The 12,196-nt window shown below is 41.3% G+C and overlaps 1 protein-coding gene across 2 annotated transcripts in view; it reads right to left on the bottom strand.

The window, feature by feature from the left end:
- LOC124786491 (cholinesterase) overlaps window positions 1–5,364 on the bottom strand; it is a 185,625-nt gene extending 180,261 nt beyond the window's left edge. For both annotated transcript variants that reach the window (XM_047254267.1, XM_047254268.1), the window contains exon 1: window positions 4,794–5,364. In XM_047254267.1, the coding sequence (XP_047110223.1) occupies window positions 4,794–5,057 (264 nt within the window). In that variant the 5' untranslated portion in view covers window positions 5,058–5,364. The remainder of the gene's footprint in view (window positions 1–4,793) is intronic.
- Window positions 5,365–12,196: the final 6,832 nt, after the last annotated feature.

Genomic DNA, 12,196 nt, shown 5'->3' with positions numbered 1-12,196 from the left:
CCTGCAGGAAATGTAAATACGAATAGTAAGACATGGCTTTTAACTATTCCCTTCTAGAAGGGAAGTGTACTGCCTGATTACTTACTACTCCTTAGCTTAACGGAAGGAAACTACCATAGGAGAAGTCAAAGTACTATAGACAAAGGAAAACATGAGCCGAAAAACAGATACAACGGCAAAACGAATCCTCTCAGACCAGCAGAAGCAAAAAGAAGGACTTCCCTTGTACATGAGTGATTAGTTTAACTAAAACTACTAGCCTATGCGTTTTGGAATTACGAATTACAAGTGTGAATTCCCTTCTCTTTGTTTGGTGTTTGTGACAGTATATTTCATTTGAAATACATCTCACGTTCAATACCTGTATCGTCCCGCCATATCAGTCGCGCTCATGCCTAGAATACCTGAGACTGCCTTTTAATTGCACAGTTTTTTTTATGACGAGGATGATTCTCCATCCATCATAAACCTACTCAGCCAACATAAAGACACTGACAATTTCAGAGGGCACTTTTCTATGTAAATGACAAAAGTAATATTGTCACCTCTCACGTGAGTTGTCACACTACGTTTTTTCGTGTTTCTTTCCTCTTTTATGCACTGTATGTACACTGAATGCTTCTGTTTCAGATACGTGACCTAAGAAACTGAGATTCTGGTACACGGAAAAGTCATCCCTACAGGCGATATGTATATTACTTCCGAAGTGTGAGATGAATCCACTATATATTATCGGTAAAGAGCACCAGGGAATGTGATTTTACAGGTGGAGCTCGTATCATCAAGAGAACGGAGTGTCAAGAGTGGTGTGGTGTTATCGACAACGAAGATAATCGGTCTGCTTATCGCATGACGCATTTTGTCAATAAACGCAATACAACACTTCCGATAAATCTACTTCGTGCTCCTCCCACGAAAAAAGTGAAACGTAGCTTGTTTCTCTTCATTTACACCACAGCAACAACATTTCGCACATTTTTCTAGAACAGAAAGAGTGCTACTAACCAGTTCAATAACAGCACTGAAAGATCTCATAGGCAGAATAGTCTCATGTAGCTCAACATTTCACATGCTATCTACCAAAGTAGCCACTTTCACCTGGTAATGCTCACGGTGCAATCGTATGAAAGCGATTACTACCAGTGTCTTGCAAACAGGAAGTTATGTCGCCATATGTAAACAGTTAATTTGAAATTCATCTTTACGTTCAAGACTTGTATCGCCCTGCCATATCAGTGAAGCTCATATCTGCCTCTGCCCCTTACCTACACTCTTTTTATGGCGGTGATGATTCGGAAAGCACCACCGTAAACCTATTCAACCATCATAGCAATACTGCTTTACCATTTTACATCAACTTTTCGATGAAAGTAATACTGTCACCACTTATACAAGTTGTTATTGTTTTTCCTTCTCTCTCTCTCTCTCTCTCTCTCTCCCTCTCCTGCGTCCTACACAGATTACCTATTATTACATCATCTTGTCGATGAGGAGCTTCTGATCCTCGTTCTTCACAGGAGTACCTACCTTTGGTGTAAATACGCTTGTCGTTACAACTAGTCGCAGACTGAATACACTGAGGCAACAAAAGTCATGCGATACCTCTTAATATTGGGTCGGATCTCCTTTCTCCTGGTTTAGTAAAGCAACTCGAAGAGGTATGTACTCAACAAGTCGTTGGAAGAAAGAAGCTTACTGCCGACGTTATCAGCGAAATCATTGGAAGTCCCCTGAGCAAATATTGAGCCATGCTCGCGTCCATAATTGCTAAAGTGTTGCCGGTGCAAGATTTGCACGAACTGACCTCTAGCTTACGTCCCATAAATGCTCGCTGGGATTCACGTCGGGCGATCTGGGTGACCAAATCATTCGCTCGAATTGTCCAGGGCGCTCTTCAAAACGATTGAGAATAATTCTGGCCCAGTGACATGGCGCAATGTCCTCCATAAAAATTCCATCGCTTTTTGGAAACATGGAAGTTCACGTATGGCTGAAAATGGTCCCCACTTAGCCGTATATAACAATTTCCAGTGGATGATCAGTTCAGTTGGACCAGAGGACCCAATCCGTTCCATGTAAACACAGGACATATCGTTATGTAACCACCACTTGCTTGTACAGTGCCTTGTTGACAACTTGGGTCGACGGCTTCGTAGGGTCTGCGTCACACTCGAACTCCACCATCGACTGTCATCAAAGAAATCGGGATTCATCTGAACAGCCCACAGTTTTCCAGTCGCCTAGGGTCCAACCGATATGACCACGAGCCCAGTAGATGCGCTGTACGCGATGTCTTGTTGTTAGCGAAGGCACTCGTGTTGGTTGTCTGTTGCCACAGCCCATTAACGCTGTATTTCGCCACACTGTTCTAATGGATACGTTCTCATACGTCCTATATTGATATCTGCGGCTACCTCACGCAGTGTTTCTTGTCTCTAAGCACTGGCAATTTTATGCAAACGCCGCTGCTCTCGGTCGTTAAATGAGTGCCGCCAGCCACTGCGTTGTTCGTGGTAAGAGGTAATGCCCGAAAACTGGTATTCTCGGCCCACTCTTGAAACTGTGGATTTCCGATAATTACATTACTATCGATTTGCGAAATCGAATGTCCCATGTCTCTAGCTCCAACTACCATTCTGCGTTCCATTGTGTGAACATAAATCAAGTCGGAAACCTTTTCTCATGACTCACTTGGATACAAATGACAACTCCGCCAATGCACTGCCCTTTTATACCTCGTATACGCCGTACTACCACCATATGTATATATACATCTCGCTATCCCATGACTTATATCAGTGTTTATATAGTCCCCGTGCATGGCATAGCTGCGTTGAGCCGAACAGAAAAACATTTCCGGTATATCATCGGCGCAAACAGATTTGCGATTGATTGTTTGCTTGTATGAATGTGAATGAAAGAGAAGAATGAAGCAGCAACAACCAGTTATCAAAGAAGCTATAATTATCTCATATCGTACATGTAGCAGATTGAACACTGTACTGAACCACCTGGTGAACTGACAGTTTCAGCGTACCTCTCAAACGAGTAGGTAACCTTGTCCATTGTATCTCATTTTAAGGTTGACGGCTGTCAGTGTTATTAAACACCATCGTATAACAATTGCAAAAAATGGTTCAAATGGCTCTGAGCACTATGGGACTCAACTGCTGTGGTCATCAGTCCCCTAGAACTTAGAACTACTTAAACCTAACTAACCTAAGGACATCACACACACCCATGCCCTAGGCAGGATTCGAACCTGCGACCGTAGCAGCAGCGCGGCTCCGGACTGGAGCGCCTAGAACCGCACGGCCAACGCGGCCGGCATAACAATTGCAACCAATCATTTAATGAACTAGGGTATTCATTTATTTGCATTACTAATTTTGAGGAGTTAATTGTACCGTCATCTTCAGATTAAGCTTGCAGAAAATTTACATTACAATTTTTCAAGCATCGCGCTGGGGAGCTGGAAGTTGTTTTACTCTGATGAAAGATAGTACGGAGATACTGCTTCGAGTGGTAGTTTTTCTGCAAATTATGTTGCCTTATATTTACTTTCCGCCTTTTAGACGCAACTCTGAATACTATATATATATATATATATATATATATATATATATATATATATATATATATATATATATATATATATAAGGTTAGAATCCACATTCTGATCTCCTTGATCTACATTCATACCGTGCAAAACACCGTGAGGTGCATGACAGAGATAATGACAATGTTAAGTAAACAATTATTTCACTCAGGGTGTCAAAAATATATTCAGCAAATTTGGACACAGTATTTACGTAAGGCCCTACATGGTTTTCGTCTACTATCTTGCATCGAACCATTTAAGGTTGTATGTTTTACTTTCTGTGTGATGTTTACAAAGCATCAACCACGTTCATTACGTCAACTCTCTAGAGCACCTTCGTGATCTTTTGACATTTCTAACGTTTATAGTCGCTGAAAGTTATTTGTATTCCAAGCCGTCACAGTCCAGAAGCCGTGAGATGGTCTCGATCCTGTACCTTCTGCCGCAGACCGAGTACTCCTGTCCTCGCTGGCTCTCTAGCCTTGCCGTCGGTGGAAAAAGTAGTTTGATCCGGTTCTATGTACACTCACTCTTACTTCACAAAGGGTCAAGCGTCGTTACTCTGTCCTAAACCATTTTATTGAAACATACCATAAGGGAGTTGACAGAGACAACAGTGCGTAGCAGAAACACTGTCAACATTATTGGATAATGGACATCGGCCCACAAATTTGTTTCAGATGTGTAACGACGCGTGATGAAGATCAAAAGTACTGACTGTTTAGGAAACGAGGAGATTCTTTAAAGATGAGATGAGGGAAGGTCTGTGGAAAATGATTATAGCCAGACGAGTGCAGCAAAGTGGGCGTTTTATAAAATAAAAGGGGATCATAAAAGTCAATAACACAGCGACATGTGAATAGGGAGAGCAAGGGAAATCTACGGTTAAGCAATATACATCGGCAAAATAGAGGACATGCCATTTAAGACGAGATTAAGAGAACGCCGAAGAAGGAGACTGAAGAACTGCGGCTGTAACCTTGTGGTTTTTTTTTATTTATTTATTTTTTTAATTGAGGAGGGTGATATGCTTACATTTCAAGCAGTTCAAGATCAACAAAAAATTAGTAGACAACATACGTTTGTTTACTGTTATCCTTGTCTTTCCTGCGTCGACTTCCCTCAGAAGAGATAGTGGTTCTGCCTTCTTCAGGAAAAGAAGCAGTAGAAGAAAGGTGTGCTTGCTGCTTACCTGCTGGTACCGGTATCTGTCGTCGAAGCCTGGCCTGTTCCTGTCGTAGCCGTACGCGGACTCAGGAGGCGGCTGGCTGAGGCCATAACGACGACCATTGAGCACGTAAGTCCTGTAGTTGGGGTCCCCGGGGGTCGGTGGTACGAACACTCCGTCCCTGTTGTAGTAGCCACCACCTGGCACTTGTTGACACAAAGCGAACTGCACTGACAACGCTGACAACAATGTCAACAACAACGGCGTCTTCAGTGCGGTCGCCGCCATTTTCGACGCCACCGTTGTCTTCGTATCCAGGGCAACGCCCTCACACAAAACACGCGCGTTCGTCTGTATGCATGTGACTACCGCACACAGACGCTGTCAGCAGCGGCGACAACCCACGCGCGATAGACAGATGTCGACTCACTCCTCAACGTGTCATCAGTCTACTACTGTCATTTACAAGAATGTATACGTAAACATATGCGTGACACGTAGGTACGAAAGCACTTGCACCAACCTCATCGCAAGGTAGCTATTGACGGCTGTTCCACGCCCGTCTATTTAAAGAACAGCCATCCCTAGCACTGGTTTGAATTGTACTGGACGTCAGGCTTGTCCTTGGAACGTTTTCGCTAACGTTCACCTGGTAGCGCTACCTGCCGTTTTTCGAGATTCCCCCCCTCTGGTGTACCAGAGGAAAGCGGTCCTTTTGTCTTTGCGTCGGTGTCCTCACAGTTGGCAAGTTTCCGGGCAGGTGTCAGCAGCTATCGCAGCTCGCGCGTTCCAGGCGAGGTAGCGCGCGCAACGACCTGCAGCGGTCCTCCCTAGATGGCAGCACAGGAAGAGATTGGAAGCAGCTGCGGCTTACGGGATGGAAGAGAAGCTACTAGAGTACTAGGTCTCGGACTACGGAGCGGACGATTTTTCAACGTTTACGGTTCTGCGTTGTGAATGTCACTAATCACAAAATATTGAGACTGGATTTCTATAGAACGTCCAACTTGAAGTATCGTACACACTTTGTAGGACTAGTACAACAGTTAGTTTCGTTTTCACAATGTGTCTGGGCGTTTCGTTCTGGCAATGGTTGATCGGAATTGGCTTTTTCGTTCAACAATATACTCCGAAATGTGAGAAATTTCCTTCACAACAAGTTATCGACTCCACTTAAATCATATTATGAAGGCCCAATACCATATGATCAACAATGAGTGATTCGACACAGGGCAGGTTTAAGGCCGCGCGGATCCCGTAGCACCAGTGAAAATGTACAGCCCCTACTTCGAACTATGCATCAGTTTATTTTAACGTATTATTTTGCAACCACTCGTTTTAAGGTATTATTCTACAGACCAACTATAATAAAATTTTATTTCACTAATTTAAGCACTTTGAACGACACGTTTCTGTCATAAAATATAAATAATGATGAGGGTGTTGTTGTTCTTGCTTTCACTAACAAGGGAACCTCCTCATCGCACCCCCCTCAGATTTAGTTATAAGTTGGCACAGTGGATAGGCCTTGATAAACTGAACACAGATCAATTGAGAAAACAGGAAGAAGTTGTGTGGAACTGTGAAAAAATAAGCAAAATATACAAACTGAGCAGTCCATAGACAACATAGGCAACATCATGACAGTATGATTTCAGGAGCGGCGTGGTCCAGTGGTGGCGTGAGCAGCTGCAGAACAAGAGGTCCTTGGTTCAAGTCTTCCCTCGAGTGAAAATTTTACTTTCTTTATTTTTGCATTATTATCTGTCTCTGTTCACTGTAATAAGTTTAGTGTCTTTGTTTTGCGACCGCATCGCAAAACCGTGCGATTAGTAGACGAAAGGACGTGCCTCTCCAATGGGAACAGAAAACATTTGATCGCAAGGTCATAGGTCAACCGATTCCTCCACAGGAAAACATGTCTGATATATTCTATACGACACTGGTGACGGCATGTGCGTCACATGACAGGAATATGTTGTCGACCCACCTAACTTGTACACTTGGCGAATGGGTAAAAAGAATCTTCTACCTTGCCCGATTTAGGTTTTCTTGTGGATGTGATAATCACTCCCAAAAAAGTGATGAAAACATGAGACTTTGTCACATAAACTGAAAATAAAAAATTAAAATTTTCGCTCGATGGAAGATTTGAACCAAAGACCTGTCGTTCCCCCGCTGCTCACATTACCACGAAACCACAGCGCTCCTACGTTTCGTATGTCCTTGATATTGTATATATTCCCATGAACTACTCAGTTTGTATATTTTGCTTATTTTTTCACAGTTTCACAAAACTTCTTCTTGTTTTCTCAATTGATCTGTGTTCAGTTTTTCGAGGCCTATCCACTGTGCCAACTTATAACGAAATCTGAGGGGGGGGAGGGGGGGGGGGGGGTGCGATGGGGAGGTGGAAAGAGGAAGGCATCAACTGTCCTAGGTTTTTACTATCGCTCGAATTACTGAAAGCAGAACTGTCTGTTGCCTTCCGTTGTATGCGCTTACTTCATAGAGTGCCACAGAAATGATCTTCAATCAGTGTCGCCAATTTAATGGTTTTACCACTAAATCTGGTGGTTTTGAACACCTGTCTCGTGCGCCAATTTTGCATCTAGCGGCTAGTGTGAGTGTCGCGTAATCCCCATCGCGCTTTTGGCTTTATATGCAGTTTGCGTGGCACAATATTTTAATTAACTGTATATTGCTTATTGTTGCGAGCACAACAGATAAAATGCGATTCTCATTATTAGCTTCTGCAGTTGAAAATACTGTATTTTAATTTTGTGCACCTTGATCCATAACGTGGGGATTCACACAACACTAAAAGATTTCCTGCTGTGCACGTATGATATTTAATTTGCAAACTATTTTTATATAACCCTGATCTGACTTGTTAGAAATGGGACACGGTATCATTACTGTAACTAATTATGAAATTAAACATGTCCTTCGCTACTTTAATCTCTGAAATGCACTGAAAATTACTCTTATTAAATGTGCAAATTACTCTTATTACATGTATAGAAGTTACAGTATGCTATGTTCGCTAAACGTAAAAGCTGCAGTGGATTTTTTAATATATGAACACTATTGATTGCCACAGCTAACACGAGAGCATGAAACTAAAAATGAAATTTGGTTTTTGTATCGTTAGCCAGAACAGGTTTCATCACAGCAGTCTTTCATATCGCACAAATAAAATTTTATTGCTCTGATTTACTTAAATTAATTACGTCACTGATATTGTAGTAGCAGTTGCCCATGTCCAGCTGAAAATGACATAAAAAATCCACCATTCACCTCTGAGGTCTCCAGGAAGCTGAAAGAAATAATTTTAATGTACCGTTACCTACCCGCTTAATTGCGGGAAAACTTCTTTCATTCAATTTAATTTGAATTTGCCGCGGCAGCGGCTCCCGCGATCTCTGCAGAGCTCTGTGTCATGAAAAATTCTAAATATGCTGAAAACGGCTAAAAATGTGGAATGAAATACTTGGCAAGCTAGCAATAAATTATTACAAGTATTTTTAACAATTCCTATATTAAAAAATCAATATAAATTTAAAGTACACACTTTTTTCACTCATCAGCCTCCAATGACATCTTTCTCGAACAAGGAACAAAAGAAAGCTAACCAACCATTCAGTCGAGCGTTACAGGCTCTTACAACTTTAACGGCTACGAGAAGACAGAGAGAGTAATGTTTTAACCTTCACTATTTATAGGCAATTTAATATGCATCTTTGTTATCTTTTTAATCATCATTGTCTGCTTTGATTTCTACACTCGCCGACCACAGGCGTTCTTTGCAAAATATAGGTACATAATTATTGCACATATATAAAAATGAAAATAGATTATTTCTTTTTTTTTTACAGAGACTACATAATTGACAACCGTTCATACAGAATTGAAATAATAATAACAGATAAATATTTCTTTTTTTTCACATCTATTACAATGATTTTGTGAATGTCTTGCCGGGGAACGTCACGTGAGTTACGATGGATTTCAAAACTATTTGTATGTTTTTGTGGTAAAAGTATTTTTAAAAATCACTTGATCCATTCAATATACAGCAAACAGCACTATTTAACATGCTGACGTCTGGTAGCCGTTAAATTTATATCACTTAAAGATCCATGATGACGATATTCTTTGTTCCCGTATTGTAAGGCGCCTGTATTATGCGCTTTAGTATCAATAAATCTGCAACTGCATGCACAGATCATACCTGTAGTGCTGGTGTTAATGTGGGATTTTACGTCATTGGATATTGTTTTAGTGCTAACTAAACATGAGGAAAGTAAATTTCGTACTGAACAGCTATGCAACAGTATATTTGCAGAGTGGCTAGAAATAATTCAAGGCGATGTCACAAAAACATATTATAAATTTCGTCTTAGTACTTTGCTAGCGCGTTATGCCGACATATTAAGCCACAGTGACACAAAAACACAAGACGGCTGCAGTACCATTTTCTAACGTAAGACTATCAAAAATACCTATCAAAACTCTGAAGGAATCTTTAGAAATGACACAAGCGGAGGTTTCCAACCATTGTGCGATCACGTCATGTGATCACTTAAGTAAGAGTAAACCGACAGACAGTGATATATCCAATTTGAAAATAGACATTCCGCATTTGTTCCTTATACAATGTGTTTGTCGTTCAATTCAAAATGGTTCAAATGACTCGGAGCACTATGGGACTTAACTTCTGAGGTCATCAGCCCCTAGAACTTAGAACTACTTAAACCTAACTGACCTAAGGACATCACACACATTCATGCCCGAGACAGGATTCGAACCTGCGATCGTAGCAGCAGCGCGGTTCCAGACTGTAGCGCATAGGACCGCTCGGCCACCCCGGCCGGCCGTTCAATTCAACTTGCTACAAACAGCATAGTGAACGCATTATTGTGGCCAAGATAGACACAAAGCCCAGTAGTACAAGTTTATATGCCAACTAGCTCTGCAGATGATGAAGAAATAGATGAAATGTATGACGAGATAAAAGAAATTATTCAGGTAGTGAAGGGAGACGAAAATTTATTAGTCATGGGTAACTGGAATTCGTCAGTAGGAAAAGGGAGAGAAGGAAACGTAGTAGGTGAATATGGATTGGGGGGAAGAAATGAAAGAGGAAGCCGCCTTGTAGAATTTTGCACAGAGCATAACTTAATCATAGCTAACACTTGGTTCAAGAATCATAAAAGAAGGTTGTATACCTGGAAGAATCCTGGAGATACTAAAAGGTATCAGATAGATTATATAATGGCAAGACAGAGATTTAGGAACCAGGTTTTAAATTGTAAGACATTTCCAGGGGCAGATGTGGACTCTGACCACAATCTATTGGTTATGAACTGTAGATTAAAACTGAAGAAACTGCAAAAAGGTGGGAATCTAAGGAGATGGGACCTGGATAAACTGAAAGAACCAGAGGTTGTAGAGGGTTTCAGGGAGAGCACAATTGACAGGAATGGGGGAAGGAAATACAGTAGAAGAAGAATGGGTAGCTCTGAGAGATGAAGTAGTGAAGGCAGCAGACGATCAAGTAGGTAAAAAGGCGAGGGCTAATAGAAATCCGTGGGTAAAAGAAGAAAGATTGAATTTATTTGATGAAAGGAGAAAATATAAAAATGCTGTAAATGAAGCAGGCAAAAAGGAATACAAACGTCTCAAAAATGAGATCGACAGGAAGTGCAAAATGGCTAAGCAGGGATGGCTAGAGGACAAATGTAAGGATGTAGAGGCTTGTCTCAGTAGGGGTAAGATAGATAGTGCCTACAGGAAAATTAAAGAGACCTTTGGAGAGAAGAGAACCACTTGTATGAATATCAAGAGCTCAGATGGCAACCCAGTTCTAAGCAAAGAAGGGAAGGCAGAAAGGTGGAAGGAGTATTTAGAGGGTTTATACAAGGGCGATGTACTTGAGGACAATATTATGGAAATGGAAGAGGATGTAGATGAAGACGAAATGGGAGATAAGATACTGCGTGAAGAGTTTGACAGAGCACTGAAAGACCTGAGTCGAAACAAGGCCCCGGGAGTAGACAACATTCCATTAGAACTACTGATGGCCTTGGGAGAGCCAGTCCTGACAAAACTCTACCATATGGTGAGCAAGATGTATGAGACAGGTGAAATACCCTCAGACTTCAAGAAGAGTATAATAATTCCAATCCCAAAGAAAGCAGGTGTTGACAGATGTGAAAATTACCGAACTATCAGTTTAATAAGTCACAGCTGCAAAATACTAACGCGAATTCTCTACAGACGAATGGAAAAACTGGTAGAAGCGGACCTCGGGGAAGATCAGTTTGGATTCCGTAGAAATGTTGGAACACGTGAGGCAATACTAACCTTACGACTTATCTTAGAAGAAAGATTAAGAAAAGGCAAACCTACGTTTCTAGCATTTGTAGACTTAGAGAAAGCTTTTGACAATGTTGACTGGAATACTCTCTTTCAAATTCTGAAGGTGGCAGGTATAAAATACAGGGAGCGAAAGGCTATTTACAATTTGTACAGAAATCAGATGGCAGTTATAAGAGTCGAGGGGCATGAAAGGGAAGCAGTGGTTGGGAAGGGAGTGAGACAGGGTTGTAGCCTCTCCCCGATGTTATTCAATCTGTATATTGAGCAAGCAGTAAAGGAAACAAAAGAAAAATTCGGAGTAGGTATTAAAATTCATGGAGAAGAAGTAAAAACTTTGAGGTTCGCCGATGACATTGTAATTCTATCAGAGACAGCAAAGGACTTGGAAGAGCAGTTGAACGGAATGGACAGTGTCTTGAAAGGAGGATATAAGATGAACATCAACAAAAGCAAAACGAGGATAATGGAGTGTATTCTAATTAAATCGGGTGATGCTGAGGGAATTAGATTAGGAAATGAGACACTTAAAGCAGTAAAGGAGTTTTGCTATTTAGGGAGTAAAATAACTGATGATGGTCGAAGTAGAGAGGATATAAAATGTAGACTGGCAATGGCAAGGAAATCGTTTCTGAAGAAGAGAAATTTGTTAACATCGAGTATAGATTTAAGTGTCAGGAAGTCGTTTCTGAAAGTATTTGTATGGAGTGTAGCCATGTATGGAAGTGAAACATGAACGATAACTAGTTTGGACAAGAAGAGAATAGAAGCTTTTGAAATGTGGTGCTACAGAAGAATGCTGAAGATAAGTTGGGTAGATCACGTAACTAATGAGGAGGTATTGAATAGGATTGGGGAGAAGAGAAGTTTGTGGCACAACTTGACTAGAAGAAGGGATCGGTTGGTAGGACATGTTTTGAGGCATCAAGGGATCACAAATTTAGCATTGGAGGGCAGCATGGAGGGTAAAAATCGTAGAGGGAGACCAAGAGATGAATACACTAAGCAGATTCAGAAGGATGTAGGTTGCAGTAGGTACTGGGAGA

The sequence above is a fragment of the Schistocerca piceifrons genome, chromosome 1 (genome assembly GCF_021461385.2).
Source record: "Schistocerca piceifrons isolate TAMUIC-IGC-003096 chromosome 1, iqSchPice1.1, whole genome shotgun sequence".
Taxonomy (NCBI): domain Eukaryota; kingdom Metazoa; phylum Arthropoda; class Insecta; order Orthoptera; family Acrididae; genus Schistocerca; species Schistocerca piceifrons.
This window is presented reverse-complemented; position numbering and strand designations above follow the sequence as displayed.